General features: G+C 39.3%; 1 protein-coding gene across 6 annotated transcripts in view; it reads right to left on the bottom strand.

The window, feature by feature from the left end:
• The window catches only part of TTLL7 (tubulin tyrosine ligase like 7), a 153,769-nt gene that overhangs the window by 93,624 nt on the left and 37,619 nt on the right, over positions 1 to 22,526 (bottom strand). For 5 of the 6 annotated variants that reach the window (XR_008715833.1, XM_055585344.1, XM_055585345.1 and 2 more), the window contains exons 2-3: positions 4,244 to 4,443; positions 3,887 to 4,018 (exon numbers count right to left, since the gene is read on the bottom strand). Coding sequence is in view for 5 of the 6 variants with exons in the window: in XM_055585344.1 (XP_055441319.1) it covers positions 3,887 to 4,018; positions 4,244 to 4,268 (157 nt within the window). In the remaining variant the exon portion in view is untranslated. Of the gene's footprint in view, positions 1 to 3,886; positions 4,019 to 4,243; positions 4,444 to 6,371; positions 6,499 to 22,526 lie in introns of all 6 variants that reach the window. The other variant, XM_055585343.1, reaches the window with a different exon arrangement.

Here is a 22,526-nt window from a genome sequence, read left to right as displayed (position 1 = left end):
CCGACTCTTTGAGACCCCATGAATCGCAGCACGCCAGGCCTTCCTGTCCATCACCAACTCCCGGAGTTCACTGAGACTCAACATCCATCGAATCAGTGATGCCATCCAGCCATCTCATCCTCTGTCGTCCCCTTCTGCTCTTGCCCCCGATCCCTCCCAGCATCAGAGTCTTTTCCAATGAGTCAACTCTTCGCATGAGGTGCCAAAGTACTGGAGTATAATGAGCTACTAAAATGTGGATATTAATATATACATGAGCTGGTGAGGATGGAACATTCAGGATACATAACAATGCTGGAAATAATCCATTCTTTCTCTAAATTCACAAAATCAAATTTGTAAGGTCAGTCTTATATAAATCTCTCCTACTATGAAATTCAAAGCTTGAAGAGCTAAAGAGTTGAACTTCAAAAAAATTATAATGTTGAGCATTAAACTGTCACTTTTTTTCAGCTAAGCTATCTACTCATATTTCTGTTTGAAATGAAATTTTAGAAATCAATTGGCATACTTTTAAGTATACCATCCTCCCTTGCATAGAAAAGAAATTCCTTTAACACGTCAGTTTCAAATACAAGGTTGTTAGCAGCCAAAGTCTAAATGCATGCTTTTAAATGTTGGCCTTTTCAGAATGTAAAACAAAGTGAAAGTTGCTCAGTTATGTCTCACTCTTTGCGACCCCATGGACTATACAGTCCATGGAATTCTCCAGGCCAGAATACTGGAGTGGGTAGCCTTTCCCTTCTGCAGGGGATCTTCTCAACCCAGGGACTGAACTCAGGTCTCCCACACTGCAGGCAGATTCTTTACCAGCTGAGTCTTTTAGGAGTTCTCTTAAAAAAGGAAGTGAAATAATTGCCTCAATATATAATTTCTACCAAACCAAATTCCTTTATTGGTAAAAGAGAGATAACCACACCAACCATTTTTCTCACATTTCCCTTTGCATAATTAAGTACTCCCTTCTACAATCTGTCTTGTCCCCATTTACTAAAAATTGCCAAATATATGTTTCTCACAAATTTGGCCTACTTTTTTTTTTTTTTTTGCCTTCACCCATAGAGCTTTCAGAAGCTGTTCAGGAGTTTTAAAAATAGGAATCCACGTAACAACTCTCTGAATTTTAGATACATAGGGTACTTTAATGTTACTCAATTTAAATTTTGATTCATATTTTATTTAGGCAGTATGATATAGTAAAAAGAACACTAAATTTGGAAGCAAATTAATTCAGGTTCAAATTCTACTTTTGCCATCTGTACAACCTGGAGGAAGTTGCTCTTACTGAGCTTTTATTTATTCAACTGTGCCTAAGGGGTGTTTTAAAAAGTAATAAAGTTGCATCGTATATTAATTACAGGATCACTGTGACAGTGTAGTTCACCATTCCACGATGTGTCTCCATGAGAAATTATGGGAGAAAGTTTTCTCAAGACTTAGCAATAGGAAAATTGCATTTCCCTTGAATAACCAGTATGGTTTTATCTTCTGACCACTGTGCATTCTATAGCTGATTATTTGCAATTATTAGCTTTGCTTGCTAGGCAGCTCAGAGTCAAATCCATATACATCTCTAACTACAGAGGATTTCATGGAATGTAGATTACATTCTGATCAACCACAAGCTTCATCCAATTTTATTATTTTTATTTTTCCTTATTTATTTTCTCATGGCTATTAGCCACTTTAAATTCACTATTACAGCAAGTAAAGTCAGAGAACGTGGCAACAAGGGAGTAACACAGCCTACTTCACCAGGTTATTTGGAAGATTAAATGAGGTAATTCATGTGAAAATATTTGGTCCATGGTTATAAAAGCATTAATAGTAAAACTGCTGCTGCTGCTGCTAAGTCACTTCACTGGTGTCCGACTCTGTGCGACCCCATAGACGGCAGCCCATCAGGCTCCCCTGTCCCTGGGATTCTCCAGGCAAGAACACTGGAGTGGGTTGCCATTTCCTTCTCCAATGCATGAAAGTGAAAAATGAAAGTGAAGTCTCTCAAGTCATGTCCAATTCTTTGCAACCCCATGGACTGCAGCCTACCAGGCTCCGCCACCCATGGGATTTTCCAGGAAAGAGTACTGGAGTGGGGTGCCATTGCCTTTCCAAATAGTAAAACTAGTAGTGGTTAAAGTATTCTACATGAGGAAACAGGCAGCATCAGGGAGAAAACACAAGTGTCCTGACTATGGCTTAATCATCTTTCATTATATAACCCAACCTGTCAAATGAGCAGTAGCTAAATTACAAGAAGTAATCTGTTGCACATCACTAGGTTAAATAAGGGAAAGCAAGGTAGCATTATCTCCTGGACACATGGCCATTGTCTCTTTCCCTCCCCTATACTTGGCTCTGTTTTCTCCTAGAAGTCTCTGGTCCAAGTCTCCAAGTCTGACTGAGCAGGGATTTTGCTAAACACAACTGAGCAGGCTCACCACAGAGGTCTGGAATCAGTATGAAGAAGGCTAATGCAACTTCAGCCCTTGGGAGTGACAGGGAACTACACCTAAAAACACTCTCCTCTAGATCAAGTTCCTTATAAATCCCACCACAATCTTAAAAGCAAACAAGATGGTAAGTTAACACCACCCCATCTATCACTTTGACAATGGTTACTCTTATTTTTTCAAGCTAGAAAATACCCTGCAAATAACTCACATTTCACTCTCCCACATTAACTTGATTTGAAGTTTTTCCTGTGAGGAATAGAGTATTAGGGGACCTCAATTCCTATGAAATATTCCACTGATTGCTGATGAACTTTGGTGAAATACTGTAAGTGGAAATGTGACTCTCAAAGACTAACAAGGGTAAGAATAATTAATATCATTGAGATTCATATGGTTTTCCTCAACTCTTTTAATGCAAAATTATTTGTTTTAAAAAGGAAGATTATTTGAGTACTTGTAGTAATGAAGAGTTTCTCAATGCAATGCTGGGCAAGAATATCTTAATTTAAAGCAATTAATTCTTACCTATTCTCTCCAGTGCAAATACTGCTTACATGTAAAAACAATAAACTACGCTACGCTACGCTAAGTCACTTCAGTCGTGTCCGACTCTGTGTGACCCCATAGACAGTAGCCTACCAGGCTCCCCCGTCCCTGGGATTCTCCAGGCAAGAACACTGGAGTGGGTTGCCATTTCCTTCTCCAATGCATGAAAGTGAAAAGTCAAAGTGAAGTCGCTCAGTCGTATCCAACTCTTAGAGACCCCATGGCCTGCAGCCTACTAGGCTCCTCCGTCCATGGGATTTTCCAGGCAAGAGTACTGGAGTGGGGTGCCTTTGCCGTCTCCGTAAAAAAATAAATAAATAAATAAACTTATATAAATAAAAAGAAACAGTATCATCCAAATTATTTTTAAAGCATAGAGAGAAATATGTTGTTACACTATTTTTAAGTCAGTTTCTCATTGTTTAACATGAATCTCAAATTCTGCAGTTTTCAATGTACATGTAATATTTTTAATCTGTTTTTAAAATTATTTACAAAATAATGAATGTTAAAGTTAAAAATAATTTTAGTCCCAAGTGAAAAATTCATTAGACTCATATAATTGTCCTAACTAATCACGTCTGTATTTCAAGATTAAAGCTAGAACCACTGTGTTTTACTGTTCATATTACTTTATACTTGACTTAAAAACTAAGCATTAAAATCATATATATTTAATCCACTCTCATTAATAGCTAGAGCTTTTTAGCTTCATTGATGTTCTATTTGGTTATTGACATTTAAATATCTCATAAAAAAGAAAATTCTATAGAAGGCATACAAAAATCCATTAATAGAAGAAAAATCTCTGAATTTTTACATTGTTTTTTAACATCAAATAGCTTTCCCAACAATTATGAAAATCTCACTATTCTGAAGAGACCTACCAATTTCAAACTTTGTCCCAGCAACATTTGCTGTAATGGTTCCCTTCTTTTTCTTCTTTCTGACTTTCCTTTTCATCGTGCTTTGATAAGGCAATTCTGTATTCAGATCCAGGGGAGTGGGTCCCTGAATAACTTTAAAAGAAATGTAAACCAACCAAATATCATTGAAATAATAAGAACTCCACACCAAAGAACACAAATGCCCCTGCCCCCCCGCCCACCACGACAAGGTAAAAGTATAAATTCTTATTCTTTAAGGGTCCCCAGTTGATTTTTAATTCTTGGAAAGATTACCAGTGATGATCTATAAAATGTAGATCTATATAGTAGGTCCACATGTTAAATCAAGCTGCTTACCTCTTTCCTGAGGCAGAGATGGCATTCTTGTCTGTGCCAATCAACGAGCAGAGTGTGTTGCTGTACAAGCTCTTAGGAAACCTGGAAGACCCACATTAGTCTAAGTAGGATACGGCTCCAAATCACTTCAAGTTCCTATCATATTATCTTGGTGGGATCCTCAGATTTCAGGATACTGAAATTATGAGATAAGAAGGTACCTGCAGGAATTTTAAAACACAGGTATGTAGAAAACAACTCTTATGATTTTTTTTCTTCAATATATGTCAATACTCTTCTTTTTAAAAGTCAAGTAAAGATGAAAGTTAATGTAGTCAATAAACAAATACAGTTAATTTATTAAACCTTATGCATAAGCAACAGTCCTCTGATTTTAGAAGAACACAGTCTAAAGGAAACATACATACAGTAAATAACATGATTTACACAAGAAAAACAATAACATTATTCACTACCATTTATTGAACACTTTCTATTTCAGGCCACTTACACCACTTAATCTCTCAACAAAACTATAAGGTAGAAGCTTTTATCTCTAACAGGTAAATACGTTGAGCTCAGAAAGGACAAATCTTTACAAAGAAAGTAAGGGACAAAGTGGAGATTAAAATAGTATCTCTCTGATATCAGGACCCCATACAACCTTCAACTCAATGCCTGGAAGCCCAGCTGCAGCTCCCCTTTTAGTATGAAATGGTGAAATAAGTGCCAGGTTAGAGGCCACATGCTGACAGAATGGAGGAGAAAGAAATTCCGTTTTAAGGTGTGTGTCAGGGGAGGGGGTGACTACATAAAACAGATCACATTTGAGTTATGCCTTTAAATACGAGAACAATTATGAAAAGTAGAAAATGGGAGGAGTCATTACCAAAATGATCTTATTTGGGCACACAGAGGAACACAATAAAACATTTTGCAAAGAATGAACTAATTCAATCTGGCCATGCCTCAATATGGCCTGTATTACATTTCACTTTTATTTTCATTATGTATGTATGAACCTAGGGGTTGCACCCTGACTATACTATACTATATTATCAGCTTTCTAGTTTCTCCTATCATACATCAAGAATCTTGAATGTAAAATGTTTCCAAATATAATGAAAATTTATAAAACCTATCATAATAAACAAAGGTATTATATCAACACCTTTATCAAGAGATTATCAGGTTTATGAGAAATTCAGAAGTATTTGAAAATTCAGCTACATAAAATGTGACTCTTATAATTCACTCCCAACAGTCATTAAAAATAAGACTAATTATTAAAGAAAATTTAGAAATTAGTTTGTTTTTAGGAATCATTTTCACTACAATAATTCTCTAGAATAATTCAAAATCAAAACTAGGGAAGTATTATCTATTACAGACCGACTGTGGGCAGGTACTATGTTAAGCATCTGAACTATTTTACCTCATTAACAAACTTGGAACTTGGGTCTCATCTCCCCCAGTATTCCAGATACGGAAATTAAGGCTAAACAAGTTAACTAAATCAAGGTAAAACATCTTATAAAAAGAAAACCTAGGTTTTGAACCTAATTCTGTCTGATTATTCTGTTCATTGAGCCCCACTATTTTCAGGCAGCACGCTAATATACTATATCTAGATGTACAAGAAGCTTGTGACCCTACTGCAGTCCATACAGCAAGATACGGGAGTATTCTGGGAATTCATGACACTTCAGTGAAATCACAGTAAACATCCCTAACCTGATAATAGATCCCTATTCCAAGCTGGAAATAGACTGCATCATTTTTCAGAATAAAAGAAAGGAGTAGTCTAAAGTTCAGTTGATTTTTTTCTGGAACTTCTGATACCTAGGTAACTATTTGAGTTTACAGGTCCTTATCCAGCAGCTTGTTACTGGAGTAAACAAAGATCCTCTTATAGTAACAGAGTGCTTATTACATTGAAAGTAGGTGACAAAGTCAACAAGAGTTTAAGAACAATATTTGCCTAACTATACTAACAATAAATCAATAATTGTTATACACCGTAAAAGCAAATTTATTCATTTCTGACTTAAATAATGAGGCTCATAACTTCGATTTATATAGGGCTCAAAACAAGAACTGAGCTTCCCACGTGGCACTAGTGGTAAAAAAAAAAAAACCAAAAACCCACCTGCCAACGCAGGAAACAAGAGATGTGGGTTCAATCCCTGTGTCGGAAAGATTCCCTGGAGGAGGGCACGGCAAACAACTCCAGTACTCTTGGGCTTCCCTGGTGGCTCAGACGGTAAAGAATCCACCTGCAATGTGGGAGACCAGAGTTCGATCCCTGGATTGGGAAGATCCCCTTGAGGAGGGCATGGCAACCTACTCCAGTAGTCTTGCCTGGAGAATCCCCATAGACAGAGGAGCCTGGTGGGCTACAGTCCACCGGGTGTCAAAGAGTTGGACAAGTCTGAGCGACTAAGCACAGCACACAAAACAAGAACTACTATTCCTTCCCCCAACCACACAAGAATTAAAGGCCTTAAAATTATTCTCTCCATAGATACGCTTAATTCCATTTATGGTTTGGTGAATAACAAGAAAAGTGCTCTAACGAATTCCAGGACTTCATTCTGTCATTCGATTCTAACCATTTCACTTTATTCTAAACAAAAGATTTGAGATGACAGATTGATCACATCACTCAGACAATCCCATGGCTACCTACTTTCCAAAAGGAGAAGCATGTTTCAGTTACCTCTGAAGTAACCCAACAGTTTCTGAAGTTTGGCTACAAAGTAAAATCACCTGGGGCCTTTTGAAAATCCTGGTATCCGGGCCACACCCTAGACTCAGGCGAGCGAGGCTTAAGCAGCAGCACTTGTTGTTGTTCAGTCCCAGACCCCAAGGACTGCAGCATGCCAGGCTTCCCTGTCCACCACCAACTCCTGGAGCTTGCTCAAACTCTTGTCCATTGAGTCAGTGATACCATCCAACTATCTCATCCTCTGTCATCCCTTTCTCCTCCTGCCTTCAATCTTTCCCAGCATCAGGGTCTTTTCCAATGAGTCAGTTCTTCACATCAGGTGGCCAAAGTATTGGAGCTTCAGCTTCAGCATCAGACCTTCCAATGAATAATAAGGGTTGATTTCCTTTAGAATTGACTGGTTTGATTTCCTTGCAGTCCAAGGGACTCTCAAGAGTATTCTCCAGCACCACAGTTCAAAAGCCTCAGTTCTTCAGTGCTCAATCTTCTTTATGGTCCAACTCTCACACCTGTACCTGACTACTGGGAAAACCATAGCTTTGATTAGACGGACCTTTGTTGGCAAAGTAACGTCTATGCTTTTTAATATGCCACCTAGGTTTGTCATAGCTTTTCTTCCAAGAAACAAATGTCTTTTAATTTCACGGCTGCATTCACCATCTGCACTGATTTTGGAGCCCAAGGAAATAAAGTCTATCACTGTTTCCATTGTTTCCCCATCTATTTGCCATGAAGTGATGGGACCAGATGCCATGATCTTAGTTTTCTGCATATTGAGTTTTAAGCCAGCTTTTTCACGCTCCTCCTTCACCTTCATCAAGAGGTACTTTAGTTCCTCTTCACTCTCTGCCATAATGGTGCTATCATCTGCGTATCTGCTGCTGCTGCTGCTGCTGCTAAGTCACTTCAGTCGTGTCTGACTCTGTGTGACCCCATAGATGGCAGCCCACCAGGCTCCCCCATCCCTGGGATTCTCCAGGCAAGAACACTGGAGGGGGCTGCCATTTCCTTCTCCAATGCAGGAAAGTGAAAAGTGAAAGTGAAGTCACTCAGTCGTGTCCGACTCTTAGCGACCCCATGGACTGCAGCCTACCAGGCTCCTCTGTCCATGGGATTTTCCAGGCAAGAGTACTGGAGTTGGGTGCCATTGCCTGCGTATCTGAGGTTACTGTTATTTCTCCTGGCAGTCTTGATTTCAGCTTGTGCTTCATTCAGCCTGACTTTTCACATGATGTAGTCTGCACATAAAGTTAAATAAACAGGGTGACAATATACAGCCTTGATGCACTCCTTTCCCAATTTGGAACCAGTCCATTGTACCATGTCTGGTTCATGCTGTTGCTTCTTTACCTGCATACAGGTTTCTCAGGCAGGCAGGTGGTCTGGTATTCTTATCTCTTTAAGAATTTTCCAGTTTGTTGTGATACACACAGTCAAAGGCTTTAGCATAGTCAGTGAAGCAGAAGTAGATGTTTTTCTGGAATTCTCTTGCTTTTTCTATGATACAACGGATATTGGCAATTTTTAAAACTCTGTAAGTGAGTCGGGTGTGTAGCTAAGACTGACAACCTCTGCTGTAAGCAGACAACGGCACTAAAGCAAATAGTAGTTAATTACAACATAAAAGTGAAAGTGTTAGTCGCTCAGTTAGTCACTCAGCCTTGTCTGACTCTGTGACCCCACAGACTATAGCTGACCAGGCTCCTCTGTGCATGGAATTCTCTGTGCAAGAATACTTGAGTGGGTAGCCATTCCCTTCTCCAGTGGATCTTCCTAACCAGGGATCAAACCTGGGTCTCCTGCCTTGCAGGCAGATTCTTTACTGTCTGAGCCAGGAGGGAAGCCCCAATTACAAGGTAAACATATATAATTTTAAGAAAAATGTCAAACAAAGATGAAAACATTTATAACTGTATGAAAAAGTCAAATAGGTAGAAGTCGTCTATAAAAATCCTCATATCTAGTTCAGATAAACAAGTTAGGAGAAAAAAGAATTAGGAGATCAGCAGAAATTGATTTCTAACACAATTTTATTTTGCAAGTAAAGAAGCCATTTCCAAGAGAAATCAAGTTACCAAAATTTCAAGGAAACAGTAACTTTCAATGTAGAACACCTAGTGCTACCATGCAAAACAAAGCTGTGTAACACCGGAACACAAAGATGCTGATACGCCGTGACAGTACCCTCTCTGCACAATGCTTCCCACATTTCTACCCATCACTTAAAATCCTCATTAATTTCTGCTTTTTCCTTAGAGTTTTTTCCTCTCATGGCTGAAGAAATTCATTTCTCCCTCTTCTGGTCTATCAGAGACCATTCGCATCCCTATCATAGCACCAATCACAAACCAAGAAACTAAGCTCCATAAAAAGGGTGGTTCTCTTCTATCCTGTTCATTCCTCCACTCCCAGGCCCTGAAATAGTGCCTAACATCGTGCTCAATAAGAGCTTGTTCATGAATTTAAAGAAAATAATCAATTAACTAATGACACCTGGCAATAAGATGAGGTGGTTATGGAGCTCCAAGAAGCAGTATGTACTTTTATATTTTTAAGCGAAAAAAGCAAAGTACATAAAAGTTCACATTTCTGTAAAATGGTGGATATGTGCACAGAGCAGTGGTGGCCTTCTGTAATAACAGCTGGGTGCAGAGCCAAGGAAGTCTTCCATGTATACCCTTTAGTACCCAAAGCATGTAACACCTATTCAAAAAGTTAAATACATGTGATAAAAGTTTGTGTCAACATTATCATGTTGAGAATAAAAATATTCAAATTTTATATTTCAGTCAGATGAAAGAATATGGTAGAAAGAGCTCAGAGCAAGAAGTCAGTTAGAATTCTTACCTTTACCCTGCCATTTACCAGACAGATGACTTACTTTCTTAATAAGAAGAAGGAAAGAACTGATTCTTTCCAGCCCTAAAGTCTAAAATGTCAACCAGTTGAGGATGCTGTTTTGTATGACAACATGATGAAGACATGCAAAAAATAGGGAAACTGTGACCATCCCCAACAATCCCCCCAATCCATGCCCTGGAGATGCTATATATGGGCTTTTTGTACATATTTGTGAAATTTTAGCTTACCAGAAATTACTAAAATAATTTAACAAAAAAGGTCAGTTGGAAGCAAAATTAGAGCTAAATTGAAAATACATAAAATAATGTTAAGTAAAAATGTGATAAAAGGGCATTTCCTGGGGTCCAGTGGTTAGGACTAGGGGCTTTCACTACTGGTTGCAGGGTTGAATCCCTGCTCCAGAAACTAAGATCCCACAAGCCACACAGTGTGGCCCCCCCCAAAAAAGGAAGAAAAGTTGTTTTTCTGGTAATGAGAAGAAGGAGAAGAGACTCAAACAAACCAGTACCTACTGTACACTAACCACTTTCACATACCTTTATGTGTAATATTTAGTCCATACAAAGACCCTTTGATTCTAATATTACATTTGGTAAAGTTTATATTCCATGGCAAGTAACTTGCCCAAAGTCACATCTTAATAGGTGACAATAAAGTGGTTTGTCTCTAAAGTCCATGTTCTTTCCCACTTTTTGTGCTACTTTCAAAACTCAGTCTTTAAACATATTAAGGACTTCTCAAAGAAGCTTAACTCTGTTTGACTGGAACTATTTTAAAAGCTAGGGAATGACAGCCAGAGAATCAAACTGCAATTTAAAATGTGGTTGAGATCACGAAGTCCTAGCAGATTTAGTCTCTCTTTTTGGATACCCTAGGCAGCTGGTGGTACCCAGATCACCTTCCTGTTTCCCTTCATGAATGTATTGCAATTCAACCAATATTGTTATGGATCAGGTACTGTTCTCAGTAAATAAAATGGATTTAACAGTTTTCTTTCTTTGTGGTGTTTGCATTCTAGTTGGGGAGAGACAAATAACAACAGCAAACATTAAATAAGTAAACTTGAGAAAATGCTAAGCTCTACGGAGAAAAAAAAACAGAGCTGGTAGTTAGGATTTCAAGAGTGTGGTAGAGGCAGGGCAGCGGGGAGGATGAAGTTTTGTAATTTTAAATATTGTATCCAGACAGGCCTTACTGGGGATGATTTACCAAGGAGGGCAATGACCTGTTATCACAAACGGAGTTGATAAAAATACTATGCATAAGTGCAGATATGGGCACGTAAGCATGGACGGATGTGAACACATATAATAAGGAGGAAATGAAGAAACTGACTACTTTCTGGATACTGAACAATCTTTAAGCCCTTCAAAGTGACTCCTCTTCCTAAACCCTAGTTTTCCTATGTCTTTATTCTCTACATTAATTTTTATATTACTATTTTCACACTGACCAGGGGTGGAACAAATATGTGTCACAATGTTTGTAACTGGTTTTACATACTTTTGAGAGTGAGATCTCAATCACTCCCTCCACTGTGTGTCCCAGCTTGTACCGACATTAGATTGTGACACGCTCCTCAGGACCCTCTCTGGTTCTCGGCTCCTAGTATCACAGTTTTGTGAATCTAGCTCAGTTCTAACCCCACTTCCATAATTTTAGTTCTCAAAACTCATCAAAAAAAAAATCTGTATTATCCAGTTCAGGCTATGTAATGCTGAAATAATCTCAGGAGTTTAAAACAACTAGGTGTATTCCTTGATGCTACATATAAACCAAAGACTGGCAGGGTGCTCCATGTATCATATCACACAGAAGCCCAAGCCGTCAGAACAGCCATCGTCCTAACAATAACAATGTGCCAGAGGGAAAGAGAGTTTTGGAGGATCTTATCCAGGCAACCAATGACAGAATTTCTGCTCACAATTCTACAGCCTGAAGCAGTCACATGACCGCAGTGAACAAGAGTTAGGAAGTGCTATCGTATCAAATGACTAGCAGGGGGAAAAAAACTAGTAAATAACACTAAGAACCACCACAGACTCAAACTTTGATTACTCTCTATTTGAACCTAGTACTATTTTATAGTTCTCCATAGCTCCACTTTATAGTATTCTCCCCTGCCTAGAAAAATAAATAGCTGAAGATTCTGTATTGGGTCCAGTCTCCTTAGAAGTATTACATTCTAAATTAGACTGTTGAAAATTTAGATCCAACTCTGATTCATGAGCAATGTGATGGGAGTCACTGAAGGATTTAAAGAGGAATATATTGTCTTGTGTGCTCAGTCATGTGCAACTCTTTGAGACCCTTTGGATGATAGCCTGCCAGGTTCCTCTGTCCATGTGTCTTTTCAGGCAAGAATACTGGAGTGGGCTGCCATTTCCTCCTACAGGGGATCTTCCCAACTCAGGGATGGAAACTGTGTCTTCTGTATCTCCTACATTTCCAGGAGATTCTTTACTGCTGAGCCATCAGGAAAGCCCCCTAAGGAGGAGTAACATAATCCAAATTTCTTTTTGGTAGGTTATACCAGCAGTTATTGTGGAGAATGGATGGAAAAGGGGCAGGAGTGAACAGGCAGTTTCAAGAGTTACAAAACTCCGGGAGAGAGACGCTAAGAGCTTGATCATGAACCAAGCAACAGACACAGGGAGAAAGAATAGGGTTACTACAGAAGAACAGCAGAACTTGGTGATCAAGAAGGAAGTTATCTCGGATGACACAGTTCTCTGCCTTATGAGAACTGAGCAGAAGACGGCACCATTCATCTAGAGAAGGCAGAATGAAGAGCCACTTTGAGGGATAAGATGATTACAATTTTACATTTGCAGAAAAGGATGGATGGAAAAAAATGGAAAATAAGACAAAAGAATTTGTGATGACTAAAGATAAGGAAAACATCCACTTTTATAAATAAAATGCTTTTAGTTAAACACAAAAAGGTCCCTTCTGAAGCATAACTGCTCCTATTTCTCTGCTCTCTGCCAGAAAACAATAATAGATTTTCAAAATGCCCAGCTGTCTGACTAGTGAACAAATGACATCACCCAAACAACTGTCATAACAATAATGCATTACCACCACTCATTGTGTGTACAAATTAAAAGGATTTTTAGAGAAGCTACATACTCCCTGAACATAGAAGCTTTTGTCTCCCTTTCTCAGACTGGGTATATTTTCAAAAGCTAGTTCTGTAGTGTGTTCTAGACCTTAAAAAAACCATTTAATCAACCACTTGTAAAGACCCAATAGGGAGTCTTACATAATGCAACATTATATAAGAATAAACAGAAAAGTATTTATTCATTCTAGCAACAATTAATATTGAGCTTGACCAACAGGGGTAACTCCCACTAATGTACTGCATATTTATATTTCAAAATGCCTTTAGCCTGCTTAGTATCTGCTCAGCATTTATAATTAAATTACAGCACCCATACAAAATTCCACTAAGCTCTGTGGAATCCCTTGTGTTTGGAATTTAGTGTAGTATGACATGAAAAAATTGGGATTGATAAACAGGTAATGATAACATAGCACAGCTTGAAAGCATTGTTTTCCTTATTAAGAGCTGTATTTCCAGTACTTATGATAATGAGAAAGGCAAAAAGCTGACTCAAAAATGTTGAACTAAATAAAGTTCAAAGCCAGTATCAGCTGTAAGTCAGTTATTAAAGTGACAGATGACAGGCTGATTACATAATACAGCCATCAAATGCTTAAGGACAGTTAAAAGCTGCTTTGGGTACATTTCTCCTAGAATATAATGTCGCAGTTCTATACAATTCTCCAGTAACCTAAAAGAAAGTCTCACTTGCTCCCTAGGAATAACACATTATGTTATCAATTAACTTGTGAATATATCATTCACTTTTGTAAATCCATTTGCCCCTTTCACTTCCCCACCCTGCAAAGAGCTGTACCACATCTAAGACAGTTGAATCTCGCATCTTCAAAATACTCAACCCATGCTGGGCTTCCCTGGCAGCTCAGCTTGTAAAGAATCTGCCTGAATGCAGACGCTAGTTGGATTCCTGGGTCGGGAAGATCCGCTGGAGAAGGGATAGGCTACCCACTCCAGTATTCTTGGGCTTCCCTGGTGGCTCATCTGGTAAAGAATCTGCCTGCAATGTGGGAGACCTAGGTTTGATCCCTGGGTTGGGAAGATCCCCTGGAGAAGGGAAAGGCTACCCACTCTAGTATTCTGGCTTGGAGAATTCCATGGATTGTATAATCCATGGGGTCACAAAGAGTGGGACACAGATGAACGACTTTCACTTTCATGCTGACTCCACAAACACTTCTCTTTTGTTCTAAGCTATAAAGTTGTAACTAGAGGTTCTTTGGACACATCTTTCCATTTCAGTAACCTATACCACACAATGAAAGAAAGGGACTGGGGGAAGTGGAGAATTTTTAAAATATCCGGTTCTCTCTTCCCTGCCAGAAAATGCACAATAGATACCAAAATGCACAGCTGGTGAACAAATGACATCACCCAAAAGTTATCTGATGCCAGCATTCTAGTTCAAAACTTAACTGTTTAGCTTCTGCTGAAAACCTGGCATGTCTCTTATGTTTCTTATCTTGGGCAAAGGCATCATTACTGTCAAGTAAATCAAAATCATCTTTATCTCTTTCTTGGACTTCCGTTGTTTGATACTCATTCAATGCACACCCTGTAGCCAATTTTAGGGTATATATTAGTTCTATTATTCATCTTACTATATACTTCTAAAATGTGTTTTAAGTCTTAAGTGTATAAAATGCATTGGGTTGTTTAGCCTCTGATGTCATCCATATCAGTTAGTAAGTTAACACATGAAGAAAGACTATTAGCTACCTAATAGCCTTTCACTAGTTCTTCCTTACTAAGTCACCTGAGTAATTATTAGATGTGGCATTGTGCCGATCTAAATAGCTACATTTCCCAGACTTTCTTACAGGTATACATGGCCATGTGACCAAGTTCTGGCCAGTGAGTGTAGGTGAAAGTTGTTGAGCGAAACTTTCCAGTAAAGGGAGGTAGACAAGTGATGGACACTCATTTATTTTCTTTCTTCCTTCCGTCCTGAAATGCAAATGTGATTACATAAAGTGCCAAAAATCAAGAGAAATAAGAAGAGACTTCATTATACGTTTCCTCTATGAGGTAACTGTCTCCAAGGCAGCAGCTTTAAAAATGTCTTTTAATTTACATATTCTTCAATCTCAAACACAGAGCCTGGAACATAGGAGCTAAACTGCTGAGCTTCCATATCAGAGAGATACAATTCTATGGGAGATTTTGAACTTAACAAAGAGTACTCACAGATATAGAGAACAAATAATGGTTACCAGTGATGAGGGAGGGGAGGGCCAACATAGGGGTGAGGGAGTGGGAGATACAAACTACCGGGTGTAAGATAGGCTGCAAGGATGTGCTGCACAACTGGGAAGATAGCCAATATTTTGTAACAGCTGCAAATGGAGTGTAACCTTTACAACTGTATATTCTTTTAAATTTCTACTGTATTAATTTCTAGAATCAGGTAAATTTGTCACAGTGTTCAAGCCCCTCTAAATTAAATTAAATCCCAGTAAAATTAAGCCATAGTCTTAGAGTCATGCAGTCCAAGTGTAGAAAATCCATATGAAAGAAAAGAAAATGCGCAAACCTAGTTCATATAATGCTCTGTATCCCCCATCAGCTAAACTAAGCTGGGTGTGTCACTATAAGATCCTAAGGATAGAAGGAATAATAAGACTATTTTATTTCTAGATCATTACACAAGGTGTAAAGAGAATTTACAAGAACAGCTTTTGGAAAGAAGTAAAATACTAATAGCTTAACTAATTAAACTTAACTATATTTTAATAAGTTTGGCTCATTTTAAAATGAGACTCTTTCCCCAAAGTCATTCCAGACCTTTAAAAACACTATCTGGCACCACAATCCTTGCTGTGAAACCAGTCCTTTTATAGAATTGCAAAGAAACAAAACTATTTTTGTCCTTCATTCTAAAAACAATAAAAATGCAGAATAGAATTAGTGCCCAAAGTTAACCAGTGCTCAATAATATAATACCCACAGACACTAAACTTTCCAATAGTATAAATTTCTTTTTTAATAATTCTTTCTTCTCTTGACCTCTACTTTCCCTTCTCACACAGAATAAATAAATACTATTGAGATGTATCACTACTCTGTTTAAAAGTTTAGTTACCCTGCATTATTTCATTACATTTCTAATTAGAAATGTAGGCAATAAACATTTTTTAATGCTCACTATTTCAAAGGTGTTAATCGCTCATTCGTGTCTGACTCTTTGTAATCCCATGGACTGCAGTCCTCCAGGCTCCCCTATCTATGGAATTCTCCAGGCAAGAATACTGGAGTGGGTAGCCATTCTCTTCTTCAGGGGATCTTCCCGACCCAGGGATCGAACCCAGGTCTCCTGAATTGAAGGCAGATTCTTAACTAAGCCACTTTTATTAGATGCCATATTGAGAAAAAAAATGTGTCCTGCCTTCGACATATACATTTATCCTTCAGAAAAGTAGGTTAGCATATCCAAAACTACCTAAAAGATAAGAACTCATCTAAAACAAACTGAAATTCTGATTATTTCAACAGAAATATACTTAATGAAAGTCGACCCTAAGAATCGGTAAAATTAAACATATAACCATAAGTTCACAACATGCATCTCAGTGTTATAAATTTACTATTATACAAAATTAATGAAGTTGATTTTCTGTGGTGCCTCACAGGATTTAGCTTTATTATTTTTAATGTTACCTCGTATTCAAACTAACCCATATACAGGAGATCAAGATGGCAGTGTATGGGGGGGTGTGGAGCTCACCTTTCCCTCCACAAACACAACTATGAGTGCAATAATTCTCATGGGAAACTAACTAGAACCTACAGAAGGACTCCTATATAACCAAGGCTGCGAAAAAGATTTACACAGAATTGTGTAGGATGGGAAGAAACACTTCAGGTTGGACCTATGCCTCTGAGAGAATTAAGAAGAAAAGGGACATCACACAGATGGAGCTTGTCCTGGGGAATGAGTGGGTCAAGCCCAGACTGGATATCCCAGTCCTGGGGTCCAAAGCACAGGAGACAAGCCACCTTGACTGCATAGGGAACTGCAGGGACAGATAAAACGGGAAGCCTAGACTCCACTGATGAGAAGTGCACCAGTGCTGGTATGTCCCCAGGGCAGAAGAGGGCAAAAGAGCTCTGCCCTGGCAACTACTGCCTCTCTGCTTGCCAGTCTGAGCCAAGTGAACACTCCAGCCTCCCTCATCCATGCCACACCTTGACACTAAATCTACAGCAGCCAGGACCTGGGAAAAGACTTGATCTAGGGATGCAGAGATGATCCAGGGGCCTAGGAAGTGGGCCAGGTAGGGCAGCTGCAGGGGCTACTGTTGGTGCTTACACAAACAGCATGCCCCAGAAGCAGCCCAAACTCCTGGCACCATGGCCACCTGAATTTCTGAGACCTCCTTGCACTACCCAGTCCTAGTTGGGTAAATGTTCTGGCCCATCCACTCTATGCCACAGACTAGCACTAGACCTGGAGAAGCCACCACAGGGGAAAAGAGGACTGGAAGCTGCATCTAAGCAGAACCACAGATACTTACATAAGCAGCAGATCAGAGCTCTGTGGACTTACTTGGTGGCTCAGATGGTAAAGAATCTGCTTGCAACATAGGAGACCCAAGTTCAATCCCTGGGTCGGGAAGATCCCCTGGAGGAGGGAATGGCTATCATACCAGTCTTCTTGCCTGGAGAATTCCATAGAGAGAGCAGTCTGGCAGGCTACAGTCCATGGGGTCACAAAGAGTCGGAAACGACTGAGCGACTGAGTGCACACATGCTCTCACACATACAAAGGAACAGAAAGCTATCCATTCTTGGATTGGAAGAGTTAATATTGGTAACATGGCCATACTACCGAAAGCAATCTATAGATTTAACACAACTCCTATCAAAATACTCATGATATTTTCTAAAGAATGAGAATAAATAAATCTAAAATTCATATAGCAGCACAAAAGACCCAGGATTGCCAAAACAATTTTCAAAGAAAAAAAAGAAGAAGAAGAAGCTGGAAATATATCCCTCATAGACTTCAAACAACACTACACAGCTACAGTAATAAAAACAGCATGCTATTGGCACCAAAACAGACACAAAGATCAAGAAATAGAATACAGAGCCCAGAAATAAACCCATGTACCTATGGTCAACTGATCTACAATAAAGGAGACAAGAACATACAATGCAGAAAAGACAGTCACTTCAACAAGTGGTGATGAGAAAACTGTACAATCATATGCAAAATAATGAAATGAGAACATTTTTTCACACCATATACAGAAATAAACTCAACATGGTTTAAAGATTTACATATAAGATGAGAAATCATCAAACTCCTAGAAGTGAACAGAGATAGAACACTCTGAAATAAATTGTAGCAGTATTTTCTTGGATAAGTATAAGGTAAAAGAAATAAATGCAAAAATATACAAATGGAATCTAAGTTTAAAAGCTTTTTGCATAGAAAAGGAAACTATCAACCAAATTAAACGACAGACTACGGAATGAGAGAAAATATTTGCAAATGATGTGACTGACAGTGGGTTAATATTCAAAATATACAACCAACTCTTACAACTCAATATCAAAAATACAAACAACCCTATCCAAAAATGAACAGAAGACCTAAAGAGTCACCTTTTCAAAGAAAACATTCAGATGTCTAACAGGCATACAAAAAGTTGTTCAACACGGCTAATTGTTAGAAAAATACAAATCAAGACAATGAGGTATCACCTCACACCTGTCAGAATGGCTACCATCAAAAAGTCTACGAATAATAAATGCTGGAGAGGGTATGGAGAAAAGGGAACTATCATACACTGTTGATGGGAGTTCAGTTCAGTTCGGTTCAGTTCAGTTGCTCAGTCATGTCCGACTCTTTGTGACACCATGAACTGCAGCACACGAGGCTTCCCTGTAATCACCAACTCCCAGAGCCTACCCAAACTCATGTCCATTGAGTTGGTGATGCCATCCAACCATCTCATCCTCTGTCGTCCCCTTCTCCTCCTGCCCTCAATCTTTCCCAGCATCAGGGTCTTCTAAAATGAGTCAGCTCTTTGCATCAGGTGGCCAAAGTATTAGAGTTTCAGCTTCAACATCAGTCTTTCCAGTGACCATCCCGGTCAGATCTCCTTTAGGATGGACTGGTTGGATCTTCTTGCTGTCCAAGGGACTCTCAAGAGTCTTCTTCAACACCACAGTTCAAAAGCATCAATTCTTCTGCACTCAGCTTTCTTCATAGTCCAACTCTCACATCCATATATGACCACTGGAAAAACCATAGCCTTGACTAGACGGACCTTTGTTGGCAAATTAATGTCTATGCTTTCTAAAATGCTGTCTATGTTGGTCTTAAATTTCCTTCCAAGGAGTAAGTGTCTTTTAATTTCATGGCTTCAGTCACCATCTGCAGTGATTCTGGAGCCCAAAAAAATAGTCAGCCACTGTTTCCCCATCTATTTGCCATCAAGTGATGGGACCAGATGCCATGATCTTAGTTTTCTGAATGTTCACTCTCCTCTTTCACTTTCATCAAGAGGCTCTTTAGTTCTTCTTCACTTTCTGCCATAAGGATGGTGTCATCTGCATATCTGAGGTTATTGATATTTCTCCTGGCAATCCTGATTCCAGCTTGTGCTTCTTCCAGCCCAGCGTTTCTCATGACGTACTCTCCATATAAGTTAAATAAGCAGGGTGATAATATACAGCCTTGATGTACTCCTTTTCCTATTTGGAATCACTCTGTTGTTCCATATCCAGTTCTAACTGCTGCTTCCTGACCTGCATATAGGTTTCTCAAGAGGCAGGTCAGGTGGTCTGGTATTCTCATCTCTTTCAGAATTTTCTACAGTTTATTGTGATCCACACAGTCAAAGGTTTTGGCATAGTCAATAAAGCAGAAATAGATGTTTTTCTGGAACTCTCTTGCTTTTTCAATGATCCAGCGGATATTGGCAATTTGGTTTCTGGTTCCTCTGCCTTTTCTAAAACCAGCTTGAACATCTGGAAGTTCACGGTTCATGTATTGCTGAAGCCTGGCTTGGAGAATTTTGAGCATTATTTTACTAGTCTGTGAGATGAGTACAACTGTGGGTAGTTTGAGCATGATTTGGCATTGCCATTCTTTGGGATTGGAATGAAAAATGAACTTTTAAAGTCCTGTGGGCACTGCCGAGTTTTCCAAATTTGTTGACATATTGAGTGCAGCACTTTCACAGCATCATCTTTCAGGATTTGAAATTGCTCAACTGGAAATCCATCACCTCCACTAGCTTTGTTCATAGTGATGCTTTCTAAGGCCCACTTGACTTCACATTCCAGGATGTCTGGTTTTAGATGAGTGATCACACCATTGTGATTAACTGGGTTGTGAAGATCTTTTTTGTACAGTTCTTCTGTGTATTGTTGCTACCGTTTCTTAATATATTCTGCTTCTGTTATGTCCATACCATTTCTGTTCTTTATTGAACCCATCTTTGCATGAAATGTTCCCTTGGTATCTCTAATTTTCTTGATGAGATCTCTAGTCTTTCCCATTCTACTGTTTTCCTCTATTTCTTTGCACTGATCGCTGAGGAAGGCTTTCTTATCTCTTCTTGCTATTCTTCGGAATGCTGCATTCAAATGGGTATATCTTTCCTTTTCTCCTTTGTTTTTTGCTTCTCTTCTTTTCACAGGTATTTGTAAGGCCTCCCCAGACAGCCATTTTGCTGTTTTGCATTTCTATTTCTTGGGAATGGTCTTAATCCTTGTCTCTTGTACAATGTCACCAACTTCTGTCCATAGTTCATCAGGCACTCTATCAGATCTAGTCCCTTAAATCTATTTGTCACTTCCACTGTACAATCATAAGAGATTTGCTTTAGGTCATACCTGAATGGTCTAGTGGTTTTTCCTACTTTCTTCAATTTAAGTCTGAATTTGGCAATAAGGAGTTCACGATCTGAGCCACAGTCAGCTCCCGGTCTTGTCTTTGCTAACTCTATAGAGCTTCTCCATCTTTGGCTGCAAAGAATATAATCAATCTGATTTCGGTGTTGACCATCTGGTGATGTCCATGTGTAGAGACTTCTCTTGTGTTGCTGGAAGAGGGTGTTTGCTATGACCAGTGCATTCTCTTGGCAAAACTCTATCAGCCTTTGTCCTGCTTCATTGTGTACTCCAAGGCCAAATCTGCCTGTTACTCCAGGTGTTTCTTGACTTCCTACTTTTGCATTCCAGTCCCTTACAATGAGAAGGACATCTTTTTGGGGTGTTAGTTCTAAAAGGTCTTGTAGGTCTTCATAGAACCATTCAACTTCAACTTCTTCAGCCTTACTGGTCAGAGTATAGACTTGGATTACTGTGATACTGAATGGTTTGCCTTGGAAACGAACAGAGATCATTCTGTCATTTTGAAGATTGCATCCAATTTCTGCATTTCGGACTCTTTTCTTGACTATGATGGCTACTCCATTTCTTCTAAGGGATTCTTGCCCACAGTAGTAGATATAATGGTCATCTGAGTTAAATTCACCCATTCCAGTCCATTTAATTCACTGATTCCTAGAATGTCAATGTTCACTTTTGCCATCTCCTGTTTGACCACTTCCAATTTGCCTTGATTCATGGACCTGACATTCCAGGTTCCTATGCAATATTGCTCTTTACAGCATTGGACCTTGCTTCTATCACCAGTCACATCCACAACTGGGTGTTGTTTTTGCTTTGGCTCCATCCCTTCGTTCTTTCTGAGGTTATTTCTCCACTGATCTCCAGTAGCATATTGGACACCTACTGACCTGGGGAGATCACCTTTCAGTGTCCTATCTTTTTGCCTTTTCCTACTGTTCATGGGGTTCTCAAGACCATAATACTGAAGTGGTTTGCCATTCCCTTCTCCAGTAACCACATTCTGTCAGACCTCTCCACCATGACCCGTCTGTCTCGGGTGGCCCCAAGTATAAGCTGGTATAGCCAGTATGGCAAGCAGTATGAAAGTGAAAGTGAGTCACTCAGTCGTGTCTGACTCTTTGTGACCCCATGGACTGTAGCCCATGAGGCTCCTCTGTCCATGGAATTCTCCAGGCACTCCAGGCCATTTCCTTCTCCAGGGCATCTTCCCAACCCAGGCATCAAACCCAGGTCTCCCACATTACAGGCAGACTCTTTACTGGCTGTGCCACCAGGGAAATCACAAAGAGCAGTTGGAGATTCCTCAAAACACTAAAACTAACCATATGATCCACTAATCCTTTCCTGGGAATTTATCTGGAAAAGATGAAAACTCTTAATTCAAAAAGATACATGTACCCCAACTTTCATAAGCAGCACTATTTACAATAGCCAAGACATGGAAGAAACCCAAGTACCCATCAATAGATGACTGGATTAAAAGATGTGGTAAGTAAAATGAAAGTCGCTCAGTTGTGTCCGAATCTTTGTGACCCCAAGAACTATACAGTCCATGGGATTCTCTAAGCCAGAATCCTGAACTGGGTAGCCTTTCCCTTCTCCAGAGGATCTTCCCAACCCAGGGATCAAATCCAAGTCTCCCACATTGCAGGTGGATTTTTACCAGGTGAGCCACAAGGGAAGCCCAAGAATACTGGATTGGGTAGCCTATCCCT

This window comes from Bubalus kerabau, chromosome 6 (assembly GCF_029407905.1).
Source record: "Bubalus kerabau isolate K-KA32 ecotype Philippines breed swamp buffalo chromosome 6, PCC_UOA_SB_1v2, whole genome shotgun sequence".
NCBI lineage: Eukaryota > Metazoa > Chordata > Mammalia > Artiodactyla > Bovidae > Bubalus > Bubalus kerabau.
The sequence above is the reverse complement of the archived record's forward strand: the minus strand, read 5'-3'. Positions and strand labels throughout refer to the sequence as shown.